This window comes from Salmo trutta, chromosome 25, assembly GCF_901001165.1.
Source record: "Salmo trutta chromosome 25, fSalTru1.1, whole genome shotgun sequence".
Taxonomy (NCBI): Eukaryota; Metazoa; Chordata; class Actinopteri; order Salmoniformes; family Salmonidae; genus Salmo; species Salmo trutta.
The window spans coordinates 37,225,114-37,249,606 of record NC_042981.1 but is presented as its reverse complement, the minus strand read 5'-3'; the positions used below and the strand labels follow the sequence as shown (position 1 = coordinate 37,249,606).

General features: G+C 44.0%; 1 protein-coding gene across 1 annotated transcript; it reads left to right on the top strand.

The window, feature by feature from the left end:
- The first annotated feature begins 492 nt into the window (after window positions 1-492).
- Window positions 493-24,137, top strand: LOC115162513 (saccharopine dehydrogenase-like oxidoreductase). The gene is made up of 12 exons (XM_029713876.1): window positions 493-814; window positions 4,802-4,914; window positions 14,887-14,967; window positions 15,161-15,290; window positions 19,998-20,047; window positions 20,190-20,320; window positions 20,437-20,554; window positions 22,519-22,638; window positions 22,797-22,853; window positions 22,971-23,082; window positions 23,177-23,258; window positions 23,386-24,137. Exons 1-12 carry the CDS (start codon window positions 616-618, stop codon window positions 23,474-23,476), a joined length of 1,284 nt encoding a protein of 427 aa, XP_029569736.1. The 5' UTR covers window positions 493-615; the 3' UTR covers window positions 23,477-24,137.
- The last annotated feature ends 356 nt before the right edge of the window (window positions 24,138-24,493 follow it).

Sequence of the window (24,493 nt, the reverse complement as noted above, 5' to 3'; positions counted from 1 at the left end):
TGCACGTCATCAACTGTGCCACAAAAGCAACTGTCCCTCATTAGTACATCTGCTTAATTACATTACTTTTTTTTGAGCCGACTTCTCCGTCTGACAGAGGGCGAATCTGACTATCGCCCAGGAGGCAGCCTGGTTCCAAATGGAATGCATCCAAATTTCAGCCGGAGCAAAACACGCATACACGGGCATACACGGGCGCCTGGGCGAGATTAATCGAACTCCCGCGCTATCAAGCCATGATTCAAAATAAGACGGATTGACAGCACAGACATCCAATTGTAAACCAAAACCTTTACAACCACACCTACTTTTCAGATATCAGCGTTTCAATTGGTTATGTTATTTAATATGTTTATAACAAATGTTTATAACAAATACAAAAAGCTGTATTTAAACTAACATCAATAAAACGTGCATGCAGACTATTTGCATCAGCGGTGTTTAGGTTTCATATCTTTATCAGTGCGGTCAAAGTCCGGCGACCGAGCATCATCATCAGACTACGGAAGTGACAGCTTTGCTATCTGTCATTTATATTAGCACGCTCCTTGCAGTTCGCTCATTCCCATACCCTCTCGCGTCGTAGCGTTTCCCTGAGTATAACTAGTTGTGACTATGGCGAAGGTGGATACCTCCTCTAGCAGACCCTATCACATTGTTATTTTTGGTGCTTCGGGTTTCACCGGGCAGTTCGTGGTTGAAGAGGTGGCCAGGACCGTATCGGAGGGGCCGAATGGGTCGCTGACATGGGCTGTGGCTGGGAGAAGCAGACAGAAACTTGACAAAGTTCTAGAGCAGACCGCCGGAACCCTCGGTACGTATCAATCAAATGTATTTATAAAGCCCTTTTTATATCAGCAGATGTCACAAAGTGCTATACAGAAACCCAGCCTAAAACCCCAAACAGCATGCAATGTAGATGTAGAAGCACGTTGGCTAGGAAACACTTCCTAGAAAGGCAGGAACCTAGGAAGAAACCTAGAGAGGAACCAGGCTCTGAGGGGTGGCCAGTCCTCTTCTGGCTGGGCTGGGTGGAGATTATAAGAGCACATGGCCATTTAAGGCCAGATTGTTCTTCAAGGTGTTCAAACGTTCATAGATGACCAGCAGGGTCAAATAATAATCACAGTGGCTGTAGTGGGTGCAACAGGTCAGTACCTCAGGAGTAAATGTCAGTTGGCTTTTCATAGCTGAGCATTCAGAGGTCGACAACAGGTGCGGTAGAGAGTGGAAAACAGCCGGTCCGGGACAAGGTAGAACATCTGGTGAACAGGTCAGGGTTCCCTAGCCGCAGGCAGAACAGTTGAAACTGAAGCAGCAGCATGACCAGGTGGACTGCGGACAGCCAGGAGTCATCAGGCCAGGTAGTCCTGAGGCATGATCCTAGGGCTCTGGTCCTCCGGGAGGGAGGGAGGGAGGGAGGGAGAATTAGAGGGAGCATACTTAAATTCACACAGTACACCAGATAAGACAGACTGACCCTAGCCCCCCTGCACATAGACTATTGCAGCATAGATACTGGAGACTGAGACGGGTGTGTCGGGGGACACTGGCCCCGTCCGACGATAACCCCGGACAGGGCCAACCAAGCAGGTTATATAACCCCACCCACCTTGCCAAAGCACAGCCCCCACACCACTAGAGGGATATCAACAGACCACCAATTTACTACCCTGAGACAAGGCTGAGTATAGCCCACGAAGATCTCCCCCGCCCAAGGGGGGGTGCAAAACCGGAAAAGAAAGGTCACGTCTGTGACTCAACCCACTTAAGTGACGCACCCCTCCTAGGGACAGCATGGAAGAGCACTAGCAAGCCAGTGACTCAGACCCTGTAATAGGGTTAGAGGCAGAGAATTTTAGTCGAGAGAGGGGAGCCGGCCATACAGAGACAGCAAGGGCAGTTCGTCGTTCCTGTGCCTTGCCGTTCACCTTCGCACCCCTGGGCCAGACTACACTCAATCATAGGACCTACTGAAGAGATGAGTCTTCAGTAAAGACTTAAAGGTTGAGACAGAGTCTGCATCTCTCACATGGGTAGGCAGACCATTCCATAACAATTGAGCTCTATAGGAGAAAGCCCTTCCTCCAGCTGTTTGCTTAGAAATTCTAGGGACAATAAGGTCTTTAGATTTCATATCTTAATCAGTGCGCTCAAAGTCTGGCGACCGAGCATCATCATCATCAGACTGGCTTCATTGCCCTAACTAGCTAATAGAATTTATATTCCACATTTAATTTGGTCACGCTGGATGTTAACTCGAGAGTAATCTCAGTTAACTCGGATCTAAAGTTTCCCGTCAATATGTTTACACTGTCCACGAGAGATTAACCAGAGATGACCTTTGGTCTAGTTTAGTTGATTGACACCATTTGTGCGTTGTAATCGGATTTTCCAGGGGGATTCAAGGAAGGAAGCTTTCTTGACAGCTCTGTGTCATCGTGTCCGCACTGAGTTTACTGTGTGTCATGCCAGACAGGACGCTCACCTGGACTCATTTAAAACCTAGTCACTGTGTTGTATCAGTTATCATACCACCAAGTGTTTTGATCAAGGATGTTCTGCACTTGCATTGCGCTTAGTGCCATAGGCTCGCAACAACCAAAAGTATACATCTCAATTTCACAGACATAAGGAATGTCTGTGAATAGTAGTTGTGGTAGCTGGGAATATGTTGTCAGACCAGATATCGCGCACTCGTACAAAGTTGCAGCACTCGATACATTCAGTATAATTTTAAATCGGGAGAGTGGTTGGCTTGCCAGAAAAGGGATAGCCTAGGTTCTGATGGGGTTGGCATCAAAGAGAATGGAGCTGTTCTTTGTACCTTCTGCCCTCCTGGGATAGCCCTCACCAACAGCTGATTGAAAATGCCCCTGCAGCGCAATAGCCTCTATACAATCCCACCCCCTGGCCTCTCAATGGTTACCCTGCCCAAAAGTGACAGTCTACATGGCCAGGTTGATATTTCAGACACAATTGTCATGGGTTAGGCAATATTTTCTAAATATAATACATTTGCAGGTACATTAGAGAGCTTGTTTGGAATACGCACCAGACACGTGGTCTACTTCGTCATGCGTGTACAATATGACTTATTTGATAGCCATTCGTCCTGCTATGGCCCATGTTTTGCCTCCGTCATTGAGATTTCAGTAGGGCAGTATTTTCCTATCTGTTATGGCTACGGGACAGAGTTCAACGTGTGGCTAACTTATAACAGTCCGTGTTTGGTCATGAGCTACAGGGGGTATTATACCATGTACATTATAACATGTTAACCTATTCAGGGGGCTGACGCAAAGCACCGTAGGGCTGGGACGATACCAGTATCGCGATACTCATCGGTGTCTTGGCAAGGAAACAAGCCATTTAAAGCGAAATATAACTTTGGGAATGTTGGAAACCAACATTGTCTTGTAATACAATATTTTACATTCAGCAGGTTTTTAAAAGGACAGAAGAGTTTGGTCTGCTTCGTGTTTTCATTTCTGCCATGGAAAAAATGATTGCGATATAGGCATCGTCCCGGCCCTACAAAGCAGCACAGAACAAACGGTGTATTGTTGACGCTCCTCAAATGTGCTTTATTGAACCAGAATACAAACATAGCAGCGTTTTAGTACTTAGATATTTTACCTGGCCTACATTTGAAGTCAACGGTGACACGAGGCTTGGGGAAAACGGTTAGCAAAGTCTGTTTTCCCCAAGCAAAAGGATATGCTATGTGTGCACACACACACACACACACACACACACACACACACACACACACACACAGGCTACACATACAGCGTTCAGTTCAGGGGTCTGACAAACATTTTGGTCACTGAGCTTTTTAAACCAGGTTGTACATGTATCATCATATCCTAGCTAGTTAAAGTTTCACGTTATTAGTCGTCTGTACGGGATACACATGGTTTACACCATCCAACAAAATTCTGACTGGCAGCTTCCTTCTCGACAATGCAGCAACAGTAAGAAATAATAAAAGCTCAGAATAGGAACATAACGTAAATGGCTCAGTGGAATATAATAAACATTTTAGCATAAGTAGTGTTAGGTTCTCATTTTTTCAGAGTAAATAACTCACGGACACTAGAGAAGCTTTAACCAAGTTTAATTCTTCCCAAAGGTTCTGTACTGCTGTATTCAGACAATGTTGATTATTTCTCTTTTATTTCTCTTGTGTTGTGTGTTTGTGTGTGTATGCTTGTATGTGTGCATGTGTGAGTGTGTGCTAAGGTGTGGAGAGTCAGAGCAGGTGCTCAGTCCAGTGAAAGTGTTCAGTAGTCTGATGGCTTGTAGATAGTAACTGTCTCTGAGCCTGTTGGTATCAGACCTCATGCTCCGATACCGTCTGCCTGGTAAGGGAGTAAACAGCTTGTGGCTGAGGTGTGTGGGGTCCTTGATGATGCTGCAGGCCTTCCTCGGGCACTGTTTCAAGTAGATGTCCTGGATGGGTGGGAGCACGGCTCCAGTGACGTACTGGGCCGTCTTCGTCACCTGCTGGAGGGCCTTGCGGTCATGGACAGAGCATTTCCCGTACCAGTCCATGACGCAACCAGTCAGGACGGTGTCAATGGTGCAGTGGTAGTATTTGGAGAGGACCCAGGGTGGCAATGCTGAATTTCTTCAGCTGCCTTAAGAAGTAGAGACGCTGTTGCGCCCAGCGGTGGTGGTGTTGGTCCGTGACAAGTCCTCAGTGACTTAGTTAAACACATAATGATGTGTGGTGTATTGGTAAGTAGATGTTTATAATATAAAGGTGAAATGACTTAGTCCTCTGCTATGTTATTAGGTAAGCCGGAGCTGAGGACTGCGGTGGAGGTCATCGTTGCTGATGTGGGAGAGCCTGACTCTCTGGCTGCCATGTGCAAACAGGCTGTCATTGTTCTCAACTGTGTGGGGCCAGTAAGTACTGACTGTGGAGATGCAACACACACCCATATTTTAAATACTGTAGACACACACACACACACACACACACACACTGTGACAGTACTGCAGAGACACAATGACTCTGTCATAAGTTATATCAGACCTGATCACCACTCTGCTCTCCTGTTGTGCCATGGGGCAGCAGATAGTGGCCTGATAGCAGTAAGGCCATAACCTCACAGCTTGTGAAACACCTGCAGTGATGATGGTGGCTATCACCAGTGCACCTTGTACACACACACACACACACACACACACACACACACACACACACACACACACACACACACACACACACAGCCGTTACAGCGAAGGACACTCTACTGGTGTGTACTAGATATAGCTATCTACCATTGTCGCCCCCGCCTCTTCTTCTGTGGGGTTTATCGGCAGGTTGGCATCCAACGTTATGGTGCATTACCGCCATTTACTGTACTGGAGCGCCCTTGCCACCCATCTATGTACTGGAGTCATGGCGTAATAATAGAAGTGTAAAGAGGGGTTCCTGCATATGCAGGAATGCCCCGAATTGCGGGCTGCACCTTCTCCAAACACTTTCAACTGTCTCCTGGGGTGTGTTCAGGAGAGTACAATGTCACGAGTCATGTATGAAGTGTAAAACTACTAATGACTCAACAATTCATGCCTTCTGGGAATGCTACAAAATACTAAAGTTCTGGGCGGAGTTGGAAAGATGGGCGTCAGAGATATTGTAATGTAAATATACTTTTAATTCATCTATTTCAAGACATGACATATGAGGGTGCAGTGAGATATCCAATGGGTTGGACAATACTCTTCTCATAAATTATCTTACAAAAAATGTATACTCAAACTGGAAATCAGCCAATCCTCCGTCTTTCACACAATGGAAAGGTCAAATGCATTATTATCTAAAAAACGTGGGCGACGGAGAGAAAAAAAATGTCATGCAGTTTGAGGCCATGTGACAGAAAGTGATATAAAGGCGATGGGGGTGTGGGCTAGTGGGCTTGGGCAGGTGTGATGTTTGTATGATGTAGTCGTTTGTATGTTTTGTGTTGTTTATAAATGAAATAAGGAGGGTGCAACGTTAGACAACGTTTATATAGAAATGTATTGTTCAAAACGGACAGGTCTCAATCTCAAATGGACCCCAGGAACCTATGCACAGATCTGAGAGGATTTCACAGGGCAATCAATATGGTAATAGCTCCACCTTTCCCTCTGATAGACTAGGTGAAAGTTTCACCATATTCCTTATACCAGAGGTTTTCAAAATATGGCATGCCTCCCCAGAGGGGCACCAGAGTTTCAGGGTAGGTGTGAAAGGAAAGCCAAAACAAACTGTATTCGGGTCACACTAGGATTAGTCAGTCTGCGGTGGAGGTCATCGTGGCTGATGTGGAAGAGCCTGACTCTGGTTGCCATGTGAAAACAGGCTGTCATTGTTCTCAACTGTGTGGGGCCAGTAAGTACTGACTGTAGGGCCTCCCGGGTGGCGCAGTGGTCTAAGGCACTGCATCGCAGTGCTAGCTGTGCCACCAGAGATTCTGGGTTCGAGTCCAGGCTCTGTCGCAGCCGGCCGGGATCAATTGGCCCAGCGTCGTCCGGGTTAGGGGAGGGTTTGGCCGGCAGGGATATCCTTGTCTCATCGCGCACTAGCGACTCCTGTGGCGGGCCAGGCGCAGTGCACGCTGACACAGTCGCCAGGTAAACGGTGTTTCCTCCTTCCGGGTTGGATGGGCATTGTGTCAAGAAGCAGTGCGGCTTTGTTGGGTTGTGTTTCAGAAGACGCATGGCTCTCAACCTTGGCCTCTCCTGAGTCTGTACAGGAGTTGCAGCGATGAGACAAGACAGTAACTACCAATTGGATACTATGAAATTGGGGAGAAAAAAGGGGTGAAAATACCAAAAAGTAAAATAAAAGTACTGACTGTAGAGCCCTCCACGGGCATGCATTTTAAACCCGAGCCCTACCCATGCCTGTGACATTCAGGCCCTACCCTACCTAGGCCCGATTGCTTCTTCCCAATTTAAAGCCCTGCCTGACGTCAGAAATAACTTCCCTCTTTAGTAAATCCATTAGCTGCTCCTCTCTGTCAGTCACTTGCTACAGGCATCTCGCTCTGCATGCACTATGCTCATGGCGCTAGCTAGTTAGCACATGTATCCATAGCAACGGCTCCTCTTGACTGCCCTGCTCAATAGCTGCTTTTTAAGTAACTACTTGCAGTCTCACACTTGCAATAGGAGACAAAGCGGATAACGTTTTCATTCACAGAAAACACATTCTGCAGAAAATAGCTTCATTTTCATCAGATGACGACAAAGTGCAAAGCTATTTAGCTGGCAGCCACACAGGTAAATTAGCTTACAATTAAAAAGGAAGATATTTTTTGCAAAAACGATGCATGGACATCATATTTGTAATGCTTATCATAGAAACAACGTAGCCAGCTACATTTCCTATTGTTTTGCTTAAAGATGCAATATGCAGAAACCGCTCAGTCATTTCCTGGTTGCTAAAATTGTAATAGTTCGCCTAATTTCAGATTGTGACAAAAAAAGCAGTCATTGTGTAGAGAATCATTGTACCATCTAAACAACACCAAATATTGTATTTTAAGATGGTGTACAAAACCGAATGTAAAAGACCCAAAACTAAACTTAAGAACGGGCAGTATAGAAATGGCGCACATTAAACAGATCTACTACCGTTCCTTAGACTTATTTCCAATGAGAATGTCAGATTCATTTTTAGACTCACTTTTTTACAAAAAATGTACATATTGCAGCTTTAAAGTTAATCTTTCATTTTAACAGAAAAAAAGTAGGCTGGTTACATCTACAAAAGTCGGAGTGCTGTCTGTTTATAAACTCAGCAAAAAAAGAAACGTCCTCTCACTATCAACTGCGTTTATTTTCAGCAAACGTAACATGTGTACATACACTGCTCAAAAAAATAAAGGGAACACTAAAATAACACATCCTAGATCTGAATGAATGAAATAATCTTAAATACTTTTTTCTTTACATAGTTGAATGTGTTGACAACAAAATCACACAAAAATAATCAATGAAAATCCAATTTATCAACCCATGGAGGTCTGGATTTGGAGTCACACTCAAAATTTAAAGTGGAAAACCACACTACAGGCTGATCCAACGTTGATGTAATGTCCTTAAAACAAGTCAAAATGAGGCTCAGTAGTGTGTGTGGCCTCCACGTGCCTGTATGACCTCCCTACAACGCCTGGGCATGCTCCTGATAAGGATGATCTCCTCCCAGACCTGGACTAAAGCATCCGCCAACTCCTGGACAGTCTGTGGTGCAACGTGGCGTTGGTGCATGGAGCGAGACATGATGTCCCAGATGTGCTCAATTGGATTCAGGTCTGGGGAACGTGTGGGCCAGTCCATAGCATCAATGCCTTCCTCTTGCAGGAACTGCTGACACACTCCAGCCACATGAGGTCTAGCATTGTCTTGCATTAGGAGGAACCCAGGGCCAACCGCACCAGCATATGTTCTCACAAGGGGTCTGAGGATCTCATCTCGGTACCTAATGGCAGTCAGGCTACCTCTGGCGAGTACATGGAGGGCTGTGCGGCCCCCCCAAAGAAATGCCACCCCACACCATGACTGACCCACCGCCAAACCGGTCATGCTGGAGGATGTTGCAGGCAGCAGAACGTTCTCCACGGCGTCTCCAGACTCTGTCACGTCTGTCACATGTGCTCAGTGTGAACCTGCTTTCATCTGTGAAGAGCACAGGGCGCCAGTGGCGAATTTGCCAATCTTGGTGTTCTCTGGCAAATGCCAAACGTCCTGCGCAGTGTTGGGCTGTAAGCACAACCCCAACCTGTGGACGTCGGGCCCTCATACCACCCTCATGGAGTCTGTTTCTGACTGTTTGAGCAGACATATGCACATTTGTGGCCTGCTGGAGGTTATTTTGCAGGGCTCTGGCAGTGCTCCTCCTGCTCCTCCTTGCACAAAGGTGGAGGTAGCGGTCCTGCTGCTGGGTTGTTGCCCTCCTACGGTCTCCTCCACGTCTCCTGATGTACTGGCCTGTCTCCTGGTAGCGCCTCCATGCTCTGGACACTACGCTGACAGACACAGCAATCCTTCTTGCCACAGCTCGCATTGATGTGCCATCCTGGATGAACTGCACTACCTGAGCCACTTGTGTGGGTTGTAGACTCCGTCTCATGCTACCACTAGAGTGAAAGCACCGCCAGCATTCAAAATGACCAAAACATCAGCCAGGAAGCATAGGAACTGAGAAGTGGTCTGTGGTCACCACCTGCAGAACGACTCCTTTATTGGGGGTGTCTTGCTAATTGCCTATAATTTCCACCTGTTGTCTATTCCATTTGCACAACAGTATGTGAAATGTATTTTCAATCAGTGTTGCTTCCTAAGTGGACAGTTTGATTTCACAGAAGTGTGATTGACGTGGAGTTACATTGTGTTGTTTAAGTGTTCCCTTTATTTTTTTGAGCAGTATATTTGTATGAACATAAGATTCAACAACTGAAACATAAACTGAACAAGTTCCACAGACATGTGACTAACAGAAAATTGAATGTGTCCCTGAACAAAGGGGGGGTCAAAATCAAAAGTAACAGTCAGTATCTGGTGTGGCCACCAGCTGCATTAAGTACTGCAGTGCATCTCCTCCTCGTGGACTGCACCAGATTTGCCATTTCTTGCTGTGAGATGTTACCCCACTCTTCCACCAAGGCACCTGCAAGTTCCCAGACATTTCTGGGGGGAATGGCCCTAGCCCTCACCCTCCGATCCAACAGGTCCCAGACGTGCTCAATGGGATTGAGATCCGGGCTCTTCGCTAACAATGGCAGAATACTGATATTCCTGTCTTGCAGGAAATCACGCACAGAACGAGCAGTATGGCTGGTGGTATTGTCATGCTGGAGGGTCATGTCAGGATGAGCCTGCAGGAAGGGTACCACATGAGGGAGGAGGATGTCTTACCTGTAACGCACAGCATTGAGATTGCCTGCAATGACAACAAGCTCAGTCCGATGATGCTGTAACACACCGCCCCAGACCATGACGGACCCTCCACCTCCAAATCGATCCCGCTCCAGAGTACAGGCCTCAGGGTAACGCTCATTCCTTCAACGAAAAACGTGAATCTGACCATAAACCCTGGTGAGACAAAACCGCGACTCGTCAGTGAAGAGCACTTTTTGCCAGTCCTGTCTGGTCCAGCGACGGTGAGTTTGTGCCCATAGGCGACGTTGTTCCCAGTGATGTCTGGTGAGGACCTGCCTTACAACAGGCCTACAAGCCCTCAGTCCATCCTCTCTCAGCCTATTGCAGGCAGTGTGAGCACTGATGGAGGGATTGTGTGTTCCTGGTGTAACTTGGGCAGTTGTTGTTGCCATCCTGTACCTGTCCCGCAGGTGTGATGTTAGAATGTACCTATCCTGTGCAGGTGTTGTTACGCGTGGTCTGCCACTGCGAGGACATTCAGCTGTCCGTCCTGTCTCCCTGTAGCGCTGTCTTAGGCGTCTCATAGTACGGACATTGCAATTTATTGCCCTGGCCACATCTGCAGTCCTCATGCCTCCTTGCAGCATGCCTAAGGCACGTTCATGCAGATGAGCAGGGACCCTGGATATCTTTCTTTTGGTGTTTTTCAGAGTCAGTAGAAAGGCCTCTTTAGTGTCCTAAGTTTTCATAACTGTGACCTTAATTGCCTACCGTCTGTAAGCTGTTAGTGTCTTAACGACCGTTCCACAGGTGCATGTTCATTAATTGTTTATGGTTCATTGAACAAGCATGGGAAACAGTGTTTAAACCCTTTACAATGAAGATCTGTGAAGTTATTTGGATTTTACTAATTATCTTTGAAAGACAGGGTCCTGAAAAAGGGACGTTTCTTTTTTTTTGCTGAGTTTAGAATGCCAGTTCATTAATTCTCGTCTGAGTGGAGAAGTGCAACTGAAGCACACAATTAGTCTGATGAAGAGCAGAAATTACAATAGGAAGCATTTTAGATCTGCTTTTACAAAATGCAGAAATATATTTCTTATGCGTTTTTAAATGTTTTAATTTTATTTACTATAGTAGTTAATCTTAAGTGGCTGAATTAATAAAGTGACGGCGCATCATATTGTGTTAGCTTTCTGCCGTGTTTGAGAAGTCAAAGCCATTTGGATGAGTTATCTGTACAGCTGTTAGCTTTTGATTTCCTAGCGTTTTTTTTCTCCTCTGTCTGCTCCTCCCCCATCTTTTCTGAGCAGAGCAGGCAGGCCCGTTTCCCTCGTGACTCCAGACTCCACACAGACACAACATGTACACAAGCTGCTCCAGAGCCAGTAGTGTTCTTCCTTCAGACAAGCATGCAAGCAAGCAACTTTGTTCATTTGCTCAATTTCTCTAGTTCACATTTGCTTGTAAATATCCAAACTCACCAAAAATGACATTCTGTAGCATCTAGCTATATATGTACAACTTTATGAGCTGAATTGCCTGTCTTTGCAATCCAGGGATGAGAGAAGGACGGTATATGACGATATGGAAATCTGGATATTGCCCAACCCTAGAGAGCAGTGAACTGTTAAATAGTTTTCATCACTAAACTCCGACAAAACTCAAGGAACATTTTTATTTTCTGTGAAATAATCTCCCCTGTCTTATATTTGATGAGGTTGAAGCAGATATGACTTATTATTTATTTAATTTTCAAAATGGTAGTGATCAATTTAATGATACCCGAACCCTACCAGTACGTTTGTTATTGATGAAAAAACGTCGGGGTCGGGTAGCAGAGCTGACTGTGGAGATGCAATACACTACAGCAGTCACACACACCCACAGACATCTGGTAAATACTGTAGACATACACACTGTGACAGTACTGCAGAGACACAATGACTCTGTCATAAGTTATATCAGACCTGATCACCACTCTGCTCTCCTGTTGTGCCATGGGGCAGCAGATAGTGGCCTGATAGCAGTAAGGCCATAGCCTCACAGCTTGTGAAACACCTGCAATGATGATGGTGGCTATCACCAGTGCACCTTGTACACACACACACACACACACACACACACACACACACACACACACACACACACACACACATACACACACACACACACACACACACACACACACACAGACAGCCATTGCAGGGCTGTCAGGTGTGACTGGGTGTGGTAGAATCCCTGTCATTGTGATACACAGCTTCACCACAGAACTCTTGATGAAGTAAAGTGTCTATTCCCATCTCCACCAGTAGGGGGCACTGGTGTCATGTCTGATCATCACCTCAGCCTCTCAGTTTTCTCCCTACCTTCTTCAAACACTTCCTGGGGCGTGTTCAGGAAGGTGCAACGTTACACAAAGCTCAGATAGAAATGTATTGTTCTGAACAGACAGGTCCCAATCCCAAATGGACCCCTGGACCCTATGCACAAATCTGAGAGGTTTTGATTTTTTATAGAAAGAATCTCAACAGCAGGTTGAAACGGTGTAAAACACGGGTTGCGGATGTTGTTTCAAAGCCTAACACAACGAAATGTAACACAATGGATGCTTTCTTACGCATATTACAGCTGATACATAGGTTTATGAGCCCTCACCCCAGAACAAAACTTACAATGATGATGGTGCTGTTCTACAATACATAGCCTACCACATATTAGGCATGGCAGAAAAACATAAAGCTGATTTAAGATGTCATTGGTACATAATTGGTCTAGCCTATACTCCAAAATGTAACAAATTCAAGTCATGGCCTTTGAGTGTGAACTGTTATTATGCATACTGGATGGACAGGTTACCTAATGTTATTGCTCCAAAAATGTCTATCCACGAGTATGGGAGATGACGTATAGCCCTAGGCGATGCTGTTAGTTTATTGATTGCGCAGGGCGGCTTACATTTAGCCGACAGGGAATTTGTATTTAACAATTCTACATTTTCATAATTAATTGGGTGACGCATTACTTTTTCAGCTATACAAAATATCTGATCCAGCATGCAAATCCACCTCCTCCTCTCTCTCCTTTATTAATGTGTCGAACGTGTCAACATTTGAGTGAAAACCTGTTACTATCGATGTTCCCGAACAGATGTCATTTGGTTTCTTAAATGAAGCACTGGGTAGCTTCAGAAACGGGCTTCGCGAGCCCATGGTTTACAGAGTTTGGGCGGGAAATGGCCTGTTGCTCAGCGAGAGTATGCTCCTCAAACAGTGGTTGATGCGTGGAGTGAAGTAAGTGTTTTTATATTTTTCTCATTTGCTCATATTAAGCACAGCTCCGCTATAAAACCGAAGCATCCTACCCATCTTCCCCCCCCCCCTGCCGCTGCAAGCTTTTTTTGCGACTTTCTCAAATCATCAGTAGCCTATAGTCGGACCATGCAGCTCATATATGTTTTGATTTCTAAGACATTCGAAGGTTTGTATCATTCACAACTGACGTTGCCAAATAACTCTAAATCTAGCATATAGGACCTGTTTCAAATGGTCACTTTTACGCTCGCCCGGATTGGAAAAAGATCATTCATATTTTATTCATCAAAGTTCAATTATACTCTTACTTTAAAATCCTATAATATAAAATAATGGCACAGGACTTATACGCGTATCTTGTTAGCTTAATGAACAAGCCTTCAGCCTATGGCATGGAGAATAGCCAGATAACAGAGTAGGCCAACTCACATTTTCTTCATATCGTAATGTTTCTTTAGACCTGACTAAAATAAATAATGGATTTACTGTGATGTTGCGTTTTTATATTTTTTGTATAATACACCAATTTAATTTTTTTTGCTGAGTTACAGTTCATATAAGGAAATCAGTCAAATAAATAAATAAATTAGGCCCTAATCTATGGTGCAGCCATGGGTGGGCCTGGTAGGGCATAGGCCCACCCACTTGGGAGCAATACCCACCCACTGTACAGTCAGGCCAGCCAATCAGAATGAGTTTTTCTCAACAAAAGGGCTTCAATACAGGCAGAAATAATCCTCAGAACCCTCCTCCCTCCTAAAATGATCCCACAGGTGAAGAAGTTGAATTTGGAGGACCTGGGCTGGCGTGGTTACACATGGTCTGCGGTTGTGAGACCGGTTGGAAGTACTGCTAAATTCTCTAAAACGATGCTGGAGGCAGCTTATGTTAGAGAAATGAACATTCAATTCTCTGGCAACAGCTTTGGTGGACATTCCTGCAGTCAGCATGCCAATTGCACGCTCCCTCAAAGCTTGAGACATCTGTGGCATTGTGTTGCATGACAAAACGGCACATTTTAGAGTGTGTAATGATCATGCCGTTTAATCAGCTTCTTGATATGCCACACCTGTCAGGTGGATGGATTATCTTGACAAAGGATAAAATACTCACTAACAGGGATGTAAAGAAATTTGTGCACAAAATTTGAGAGGAATAAGCTTTTTGTGCGTATGGAACATTTCTGTGATCTTTTATTTCAGCACTTTACATGTTGCATTCATATTTTTGTTCATTGTAAATTGATTTATAACTTTTTTTAAAAATGTAGATGTTCCAAAGGCACGCATCAGTGGTTTGTAGGCCTGGAGATGCTAAACTTGTTCATGTTAATTAACGGTCAATTACCGTGAGACCGGCAGTCTCTTGCATGACGATAACCGGCTGACAAAATGTCATGACCGCCACAGCCCTAGGTGCGCCTCCCCAGGGGGGCACCAGAGCGTTTCAGGGGAGGTTTGAAAGGAAAGCCGAATCAAGAACTGTATTCGGTTCACGCTAGATTAGCCAGTCCAGAGAAAAGCGATAGCTGTGAGTGTAACAGTGACCAGACATTGAACATGACATGAAATCATAATGACTTCTAAAGGCCTTCATACAAAATGTATAAATAAATGATTGGAGAAGAAATTATACTGTAGTGACACAAGCAACTTGGTGAAGGGATTTTGTTTATATTTGTGTGTAGTACAGGTTCTGGGGCGAGCCTGTGGTAAAGGCATGCGTGGAGAACGGCGCACACTGCATTGACATCAGTGGAGAACCCCAGGTAAGTTGACAACATAACAACACACTCACAAGGCTACAATCCCTAATTGACCCTGTTCCCTACCGTCCATCGCTCATGTAGAGCTGACAGGACTTGATAGATGGAAGAAATATCTCACACACACCACTAGGTGAATTGGGAGGCCTGCTGGATGCCATGCTGTTCCCTATTACGTGTGTGTGTGTGTGTGTAGTTCCTAGAGAGTATGCAGTTGAACTACGACAGCCAGGCAGCTGATAAAGGAGTGTACATCGTGGGGGCTTGTGGCTTCGACTCCATACCTGCAGACATGGGAGTTCTCTACACCAGGGACCAGTTCAAAGGTGTGTATGTGTGTTCTCTCCCTGAGGGTTTTGAAAATATATATTTTAGGGGTAGATCAGCTTTAATATTGCAGATAGATGGTAGCTTCCATCAATGTAATTATATGCATCATTTCCAATCCCCGATATATATTTTTTGTATACAGTACCAGTCAAAGGTTTGGACACCTACTCATTCCAGGGTTTTTCTTTATTTTTACTGTTGTCTACATTGTAGAATAATAGTGACGACATCAAAACTATGAAATAACACATGGAATCATGTAGTAACCGAAAAAGTGTTAAACCAAAAAATATATTTGAGATTCTTCAAAGTAGCCACCCTTAGCTTTGAGGACAGCTTTGCACACTCTTGGCATTGTCTCAACCAGCTTCATGAGGTAGTCACTGTGGCATTGTATTTTACAATTTCTTTCCTTAATGCATTTGAGCCAATCAGTTGTGTTGTGACAAGGTAGGGGTGGTATACAGACGATAGCCCTATTTGGTAAAAGAACAAGTCCATATTATGGCAAGAACAGCTCAAATAAGCAAAGAGAAACAACAGTCCATCATTACTTTAAGACATGAAGGTCAGTCAATCCAAAAAAATTCAAGAACTTTGAAAGTTCCTTCAAGTGTAGTTGTATAAACCATCAAGCGCTATGATGAAACTGGCTCTCATGAGGACCGCCACAGGAAAGGAAGACCCAGAGTTACCTCTGCTGCAGAGGATAAGTTCATTAGAGTTATCAGCCTCAGAATTTGCAGCCTAAATAAATGCTTCGGAGTTCAAGTAACAGACACATCTCAACATCAACTGTTCAGAGGAGACTGCATGAATCAGGCTTCATGGTTGAATTGCTGCAAAGAAACCACTACTAAAGGACACCAATAAGAAGAAGAGACTTGCTTGGGCCAAGAAACACGAGCAATGGACATTAGACCAGTGGAAATCCATCCAAATGTTAGATTTTTGGTTCCAACCACCGTGTCTTTGTGAGACGCAGAGTAGGTGAACGGATGATCTCCGCATGTGTGGTTCCCACTGTGAAGCATGGAGGAGATGGTGTGGGGATGCTTTGCTGGTGACACTGTCAGTGATTTATTTAGAATAAAGCACACTTAACCAGCATGGCTACCACAGCATTCTGCAGCGATACGCCATCCCATCTGGTTTGTGCTTAGTGGGACAATCATTTGTTTTTCTGAAGGATAATGACCCAAAACACACCTACAGGCTGTGTAAGGCCTATTTGACCGAGGAGAGTGATTAAGTGCTGCATCAGATGACCTGGTCTCCACAATCACCCGACCTCAACCCAATTGAGATGATTTGGGATGAGTTGGACCGCAGAGTGAAGGAAAAACAGCCAACAAGTGCTCAGTATATGTGGGAACTCATTCAAGACTGTTGGAAAAGTATTCCTCATGAAGCTGGTTCAGAGAATGCTAGGAGTTTGCAAAACTGTCAAGGCAAAAGCTACTTAAAAGAATCTATAAAATACAATATTCGATTTGTTTAACTTTTTTTGGTTAATACATGTGTTATTTCATGGTTTTGATTTCTTCACTATTATTCTACAATGTAAAAAAAAAAAAGAAACTCTTGAATGAGTAGGTGTGCAAACTTTTGTGTGTGTGTGGCTCAGTTGGTAGAGCATGGTGTTTGCAACGCCAGGGTTGTGGGTTCGATTCCCACGGGGGACCAGTACGGGAAAAAGAAAATGTATGAAATGTATGCATTCACTACTGTAAGTCGCTCTGGAAAAGAGTGTCTGCTAAATGACTAAAATGTAATGTAAAATGTGTGTGTTTTTGTGTGTATATAGATAGAGCCATCCCTACAGTTGAAGTCGGAAGTTTACATACACTTAGGTTGGAGTAATTAAAACTAGTTTTTCAACCACTCCACAAATTTCTTGTTCATAAAACTATAGTTTTGGCAAGTTGGTTAGGACATCTACTTTGTGTAATTTTTCCAACAATTGTTTACAGACAGATTATTTCACTTATTCACTGTATCACAATTCCAGTGGGTCAGAAGTTAACATACACTAAGTTGACTGTGCCTTTAAACAGCTTGGAAAATTCCAGAATGCGATGTCATGGCTTTAGAAGCTTCTGATAAGCTAATTGACATAATTTGAGTCAATTGGAGGTGTACCTGTGGAGAAAAAAAAGGGAGCTTGCAGCACAACATACCTATAATACATTCAGCACAGGCCAAGAGGCTTCAGGCATTCTTTATGGACGGCTGTGAGAAGTTTTACACTTCTAGTTGGAGTACTAGGCCCTTATCGGTCATGCTCTCTCTCCTGACAATCCTTTTTCTTAGATCACACATTCCTATGTATGTATGTAATGTAATGTATGTTTTCCCCTAACCTTACCACCCCTATCTGGAGTAAATTAACGGACAGCAACACTTAGGCTTCTACTTCTAGGTTATACATTTTACGGACACAATGTATTTTACAATAGTTATTGTTTGTTTTTAATCCCTTCCTTCAGCTACCCTCAACCCCTTCCATCTATCTCTGAAGACCATCCAGTTTGATTTCTATTTCCCATTTATTTTTAACTGTGCTGTTATAACAAGTTCTGAACCTAAACTCAGCAAAAAAAGAAACGTCCCTTTTTCAGGACCCTGTCTTTCAAAGATAATTTGTAAAAATCCCAAACTTCACAGATCTTCATTGTAAAGGGTTTAAACACTGTTTCCCATGCTTGTTCAATGAACCATAAACAATTCATGAACATGCAGCTGTGGAACGGTCGTTAAGACACTAACAGCTTACAGATGGTAGGCAATTAAGGTCACAGTTATGAAAACTCAGGACACTAGAGGCCTTTCTACTGACTCCGAAAAACACCAAAAGAAGGATGCCCAGGGTCCCTGCTCATCTTCTTGAATGTGCCTTAGGCATGCTGCAAGGATGAGGACTGCAGATGTGGCCAGGGCAATAAATTGCAATGTCCGTACTGTGAGACGCCTAAGACAGCGCTACAGGGAGACAGGACGGACAGCTGATCGTCCTCGCAGTGGCAGACCACGTGTAACAACACCTGCACAGGATCGGTACATCCGAACATCACACTTGCGGGACAGGTACAGGATGGCAACAACAACTGCCCGAGTTACACCAAGAACGCACAATCCATCCATCAGTGCTCAGACTGTCCGCAATAGGCTGAGAGAGGCTGGGCTGAGGGCTTGAGGGCTTGTAGGCCTGTTGTAAGGCAGGTCCTCACCAGACATCACCGACAACAAAGTCGCCTATGGGCACAAACCCACCGTCGCTGGTCCAGACAGGACTGGCAAAAAGTGCTCTTCTCTGACGAATCGCGGTTTTGTCTCACCAGGCGTGATGGTCGGATTCACGTTTATCGTCAAAGGAATGAGCGTTACACCGAGGCCTGTACTCTGGAGCTGGATCGATTTTGGAGGTGGAGGGTCCGTCGTGGTCTGGGGCGGTGTGTTACAGCATTATCGGACTGAGCCTGTTGTCATTGCAGGCAATCTTAATGCTGTGCGTTACAGGGAAGACATCCTCCTCCCTCATGTGGTACCCTTCCTGCAGGCTCAACCTGACATGACCCTCCAGCATGACAATGCCACCAGCCATACTGCTCGTTCTGTGTGATTTCCTGCAAGACAGGAATGTCAGTGTTCTGCCATGGCCAGCGACGAGCCCCTATCTCAATCCCATTGAGCACGTCTGGGACCTGTTGGATCGGAGGGTGAGGGATAGGGCCATTCCCCCCAGAAATGTCCGGGAACTTGCAGGTGCCTTGGTGGAAGAGTGGGGTAACATCTCACAGCAAGAACTGGCAAATCTGGTGCAGTCCATGAGGAGATGAACTGCAGTACTTAATGCAGCTGGTGGCCACACCAGATACTGACTGTTACTTTTGATATTGACCCCCTTTGTTCAAGGACACATTATTCCATTTCTGTTAGTCACGTCTGTGTAAGTTGTTCAGTTTATGTCTCAGTTGTTGTATCTTATGTTCATACAAATATTTACACGTTTGCTGAAAATAAACGCAGTTGACAGTGAGAGGATGTTTATTCTTTTGCTGAGTTTATATACACTTTACGGACACAGTATATTTTTACATTAGTTATCTTATTAGTCCCACCCTTCAGCTCCACTCAACCCCTCCCATCTATCTCTGAAGACATCCCATTTTTTTTCTTCTATTTGCCATATTTTAACTGTGCTATGATGTTTCACAAAAGTTCTGAACCTTGCTATTCTCATAGTTTCTACAGATACAATTTTCTGCAAAAAGTATTCATATATTATTGATCGATTGACTGACTTTTCAAATCACCCAGTATTGCTTTTTGTAAAGTTAGCTCAGGTAAATGTTGCAATTCTTCAGCCATTCCTGGACCTACGACCAAAAACAAGCTACATATGGACAGTATCAAAACAAATTATTGAATGATTGTCTCTTCGCAAACAAAATCTGCAGAGCTAGGCTTGTTGTATCCCCCATATATATGATATTTTTTTGGTTGCATGAATTTTGCATAATTTAAATAGAAAAATTCTAAGTTTTGATCTGCTGTCGTTTTGCGTATCAGTTCATAAACCATGTGCCATGGAATTGGTACATTGCAAATCTCTTCCCAACTATTTTGCAATCTATACGTCATCTGTTTGTGTGTGCTCTCCATTGGGTTTGTGTGTCACAGTTGTGTTTCTCTCATCACAGGGACACTCACAGCTCTAGAGAGCTTCCTGACAGCCAGCACAGGACCTGAGGTAAGACTCCATTACCCATAAATCCACACACTGCCCAGGCCTCATTTGTCCTGTAAACAGTAAATCATTGTAATCCCTGCCTCATCTTTGTAAGAATCTGTTTTTAAAAGTGTGTTGGTACTCCGATCCGTCTCTGTCTCAGGGTGGTTCTATCAATGATGGGACATGGAAGTCGGCCATCTATGGTTTTGCTGACAGTGGGAAGCTGCGGAGCCTCAGAAAGAAGTTTGGACACAAACCTCTCCCTGTGGTGGGCTCAAAGATCAAACGCAGGTACAGGGAGGTGTGTGTGTGTGTGTGTGTGTGTGTGTGTGTGTTCGCGCTTGCACGTGTGTTTATTTGATATTGAATTAACTTTACATTGTGTGTGTGTGTGTGTGTGTGTGTAGGAGTGCCCTGTTCTACAGCAATGAGGTTCAGCAGTATGCAGTTCCGTTCATGGGAGCCGACCCCTCGGTGGTGAAGAGATCTCAACGCTTTCTGCTGGAGGAACACCAGGAAACACCTGTGGGTCTCTCACACACACACACACACACACACACACAGAGCGAGAGCCTGTCATGAGCACAGTGCAATTTTTGTGGGATGTGGCTCTGTCTAAACGTGAGAAATAGAATATGGCCTACTAAATCTTGGGTGTCTGTGTGTGCATCACAGCTAGGGCATGGGGTGATGACTTGTATGTATTTAATGTAATAATGTTGGCTCCAAACTTCATTACAAGGGATAATGGAGTACATTTTGTTGATGTAAGCCTTATTTATGTTAAAACATCTTAAGGATCGGACCCTTTTTTTTTTCAATTTAAGTTTACACACTCCCAGGAATGTCATACATGATGGATCATTAGCTTCCCTACAGAAAAGACTAACCTTCACACATCTAGATGGCTGGGTGGTGTGGGTGTGGAGCCAGAGACAGCAGTGGGGTCAAACTGTAGACCCCAGTTCCTACATTTTGAATATAAACATTTATTTTTTTTAAACAAAACTACACTACATTTTTATCTCTGGGACCCTCAGGATGACAATTCAGAGCAAGATTACTGAATGTAAGTACATTATTTACCTTCAGAGGTGAATATATCAAACCAGTTGCCGTAATAAATGTTTTGTTGTGCACTATCCTCAAACAATAGCATGGTATTTTTTTTCTGTAATAGCTACTGTAAATTGGACAGCGCAGTTAGAGTAACAATAATTTAAGCTTTCTGCCCATATAAGATATGTCTATGTCCCGGAAAGTTGGCAGTTGTTTACAACGGCATTCAAGTCAAAGAAAGACATGCTCTGGTTCTTTGGCGAATAAGAAAGTATTTTTTAAACCTCCCGCTTTGGGCTCTGTGTCAATGTGTAGTTACTAGATACATAGTCTTAGGTGTAAAGTCACCCGTTTAGGGGACCTGCGTGGTTCTGTAACCGGTTATGACTGAGCGATAGCCCTGGTTCCCACAGACACGGTAGTATATTTTTTGCACCTGTGTGACGTAGGATGTGAAATCTGAAACAACTTGAAGCTGGGATGTCCCTCCTACCATTTCATTCCCTTTTCCGACTGTCCATCAACTCCTTGCTGAGCCCCACGTCACTGCCACTGACAAAGAACATGCCTGCAATCCTTACATCGTAGCACAGCAGGGGAGAGTGGTTTCATCACTATAGCACATTGATATCGATTTGTAGCCATTCATCTAAAATAATCCATAGATTTTAAACACTTTCTGTTTGTCATAGATGGACAAGATTATTATGAGATGAAAGGCGAGTTCCTAACGAGTTCAGGAAGCCAAGCTACAGCTCTGTGACGTTCATAGCGATGGGGGCAGATGTTTTGATCGAAAAATCTTTAGAATATATGCACATTATCTCGAACACTAAACATACAAGTATGTATTTCACAGTTATAAGGTTAAATCTTATAGTTAGTGCTTTTATAATTTGATAATTCTATATTTAGAAAACATGTAATTTCAAGATTTATTCATACATTTTTGTTCAATAGGAAATACATCATATACAGTAAAATATTTGTACTGTGTACTTGAGCTTATGTTCAAGTGACTACACCTCAGCAATTTAACTATTTTTACCAGAAAGGTGAGATTTTAACCTTTCGTGGAGTATACAGCATTCTACAGTATACAGCATTGCATTAACAGTCTCAAATAATGTAGTTACATTTAAGAGGATAATCTATGAGCAGATTGACTGTTTTACATCAATTAGCCACGAATTCCCTAGGTTTGAAAGCGACTTTTCTTGAAGCTATGCCATGCAATTTTCACTACATTTCCTCCCTTGTGGGCCCAGCCCCCTTGCAATTAAAATTCTAGCTAATGAGCTTCAGCCCCCCTTTCTTGCTCACTCTCTCTCTCTGGGCAATCCGCAAATTTAGTGTGATGTGGCTCTCATGTCCAAACCCAGTTGAGAAATGGACCTCTGTGACCCGTTTGGCCTTTTGTGTGACCCCAGGTCCAGTATGGTGCATATGCAGGAGTAGGAGGTGTGGCCAACATTGTCAAGATGCTATTCGCTGGGATGATGTTCTGGTTCCTGGTCAAATTCAGCTTTGGACGAGACCTGCTGATTAAGGTGAACAAGGACACACACACAATTATTTATATTTATATGAATAATTTATATTTATATAAATAAATAAATAAATATATATATATATATATATATACATACATACACACAGAATGAAAACCTCTCACGACCTCTTTTTTTCCCCTCTTCTCTGTCTTTAGTATCCAGAGTTTTTCTCCTTTGGTTTCTTCTCCAAGGATGGACCGACAAGAAAGCAGGTACAGTTTTATGAATATCTCTTGTTTGCAAAATTGCCAGTGATTGGTGTTTGAGTGTCACTCGGATGGATGGTTGGTCCTTCTCGTCAGTGATTGGTGTGCTTCTGTGTCACTCAGATGGAGGGTTCGTCCTTCAAGTTTGCCTTCTACGGAGAAGGTTACACTGAGGGACAGGACCCCAGCCAGGGACGACCCAATGCTAAGATCCGCACACTAGTCCAAGGACCAGGTACATGAACACACACAAACCGCACTAGTCCAACCCCTCCTCCACGTAATCTGCCGCTGCTGGGGTTAACACAACGCTTCTCTCCCTGTTTCAGAGGCGGGCTACGTGGCCACGCCCATCGCCATGGTACAGGCCGCTATCACCATCCTGAACGAGCCCACAGCCCTCCCCAAGAAGTGAGTTCACACACAGGGTAGTGTTTGTGCGGCTATTGTATTACATCTGATGCATGTCATCTCAACCTCCTCTCTCTCTCTCTCTCTCTCTCTCTCTCTCTCTCTCTCTCTCTCTCTCTCTCTCTAGGGGAGGTGTGTACACCCCAGGAGCAACCTTTGCCAAAACTAAGCTGGTGGAGCGTCTCAACAAGCATGGCATCCAGTTCTCTGTCATCTAATGTGTGACCCCTGACCCCCATGTCATCAGCACTTATCACTAGATGGTCATGCTGCAAAGTGAAACTTGGCTAGCGGCAACATTTAGTTAATTAGGCTTAGGTCTAAGGTTACGTTTAAAATCTGATTTTGGGGGGGGGGGGGCGTTTTCCTTCCAACATGGCCCAATAATGCTGCTTGTCTGTGACTAGTTTTTAAAGAGACAGTTTCCTTCTTGTCAAATAATGGTGCCTCCACTTTAACTAACTCGCCAACAGTTGTGCAGTTTGTCATGGCTCAGTAGAGTAGAAGAGAAATGCCTGTGAGTGCCTGTTTCTCTCAAAAAAGCTTGACTGCATTATGATGCTTCTGTCCTTCCTCTGATCAATACTTGTTTAATTTCCAAGCACTGTCCGAAACCTACCTTACTTCAAGAAGATCAGAAATTCCTCCTTTGAACGATGGTGTGCTGTAATCAAATATAGTTTAGCAGGATCTGTTTAAAGAATGTGCAACAAAATAGTGCTTGCTGCTTGTTAGAAATGGTTGTTTGGGTACTACATACACACAAAGCTGAAATTATCCTTTCCACAACTTTGCAGTGTCTTCTGTGATTCACTGAGCGTGTGTTGGACAGGTTCTGTTCTCTACTTGGCTGAATAAAACCAACACTACTGAAATAAACTAGCCTCGTGTCTGATTCCTCACCTGACCAGTCAGAGTTTAGTTTCAGAGGTCCCGGTCTGACAACTCTTAAGGCTGGATTAAATCCGTATTGCAGAAGATCTGCATAAAAAAATGAAGGTAATTTCAGATTGAGCCGACATGTGCAGCGTTTGCCGTGAATGAAGTCTCCGCAAACGTGGGAACGTTGGCTTTATTTTGGCTCTACAGTTCATATTTGATGTAGTTGGCTCAGAACTATTTCAAGTGTTAGAGGTATATTAAATATAAATGTAAAGCAGTGTTGATGGACGTAGGTCCATTTTAAATACTTGAATGTGCATGCAGGATATTGGAATGCTGGAAATGGTTAAAGT

Excerpts from the sequence above, each read along its gene's own strand:
- LOC115162513 (XM_029713876.1), top strand. The coding sequence starts at position 616 with ATGGCGAAGGTGGATACCTCCTCTAGCAGACCCTATCACATTGTTATT. Across the intron at positions 14,968-15,160 it reads ACATCAGTGGAGAACCCCAG|TTCCTAGAGAGTATGCAGTT; the intron begins GTAAGTTGACAA and ends GTGTGTGTGTAG. Across the intron at positions 20,048-20,189 it reads CAGCCAGCACAGGACCTGAG|GGTGGTTCTATCAATGATGG; the intron begins GTAAGACTCCAT and ends TCTCTGTCTCAG.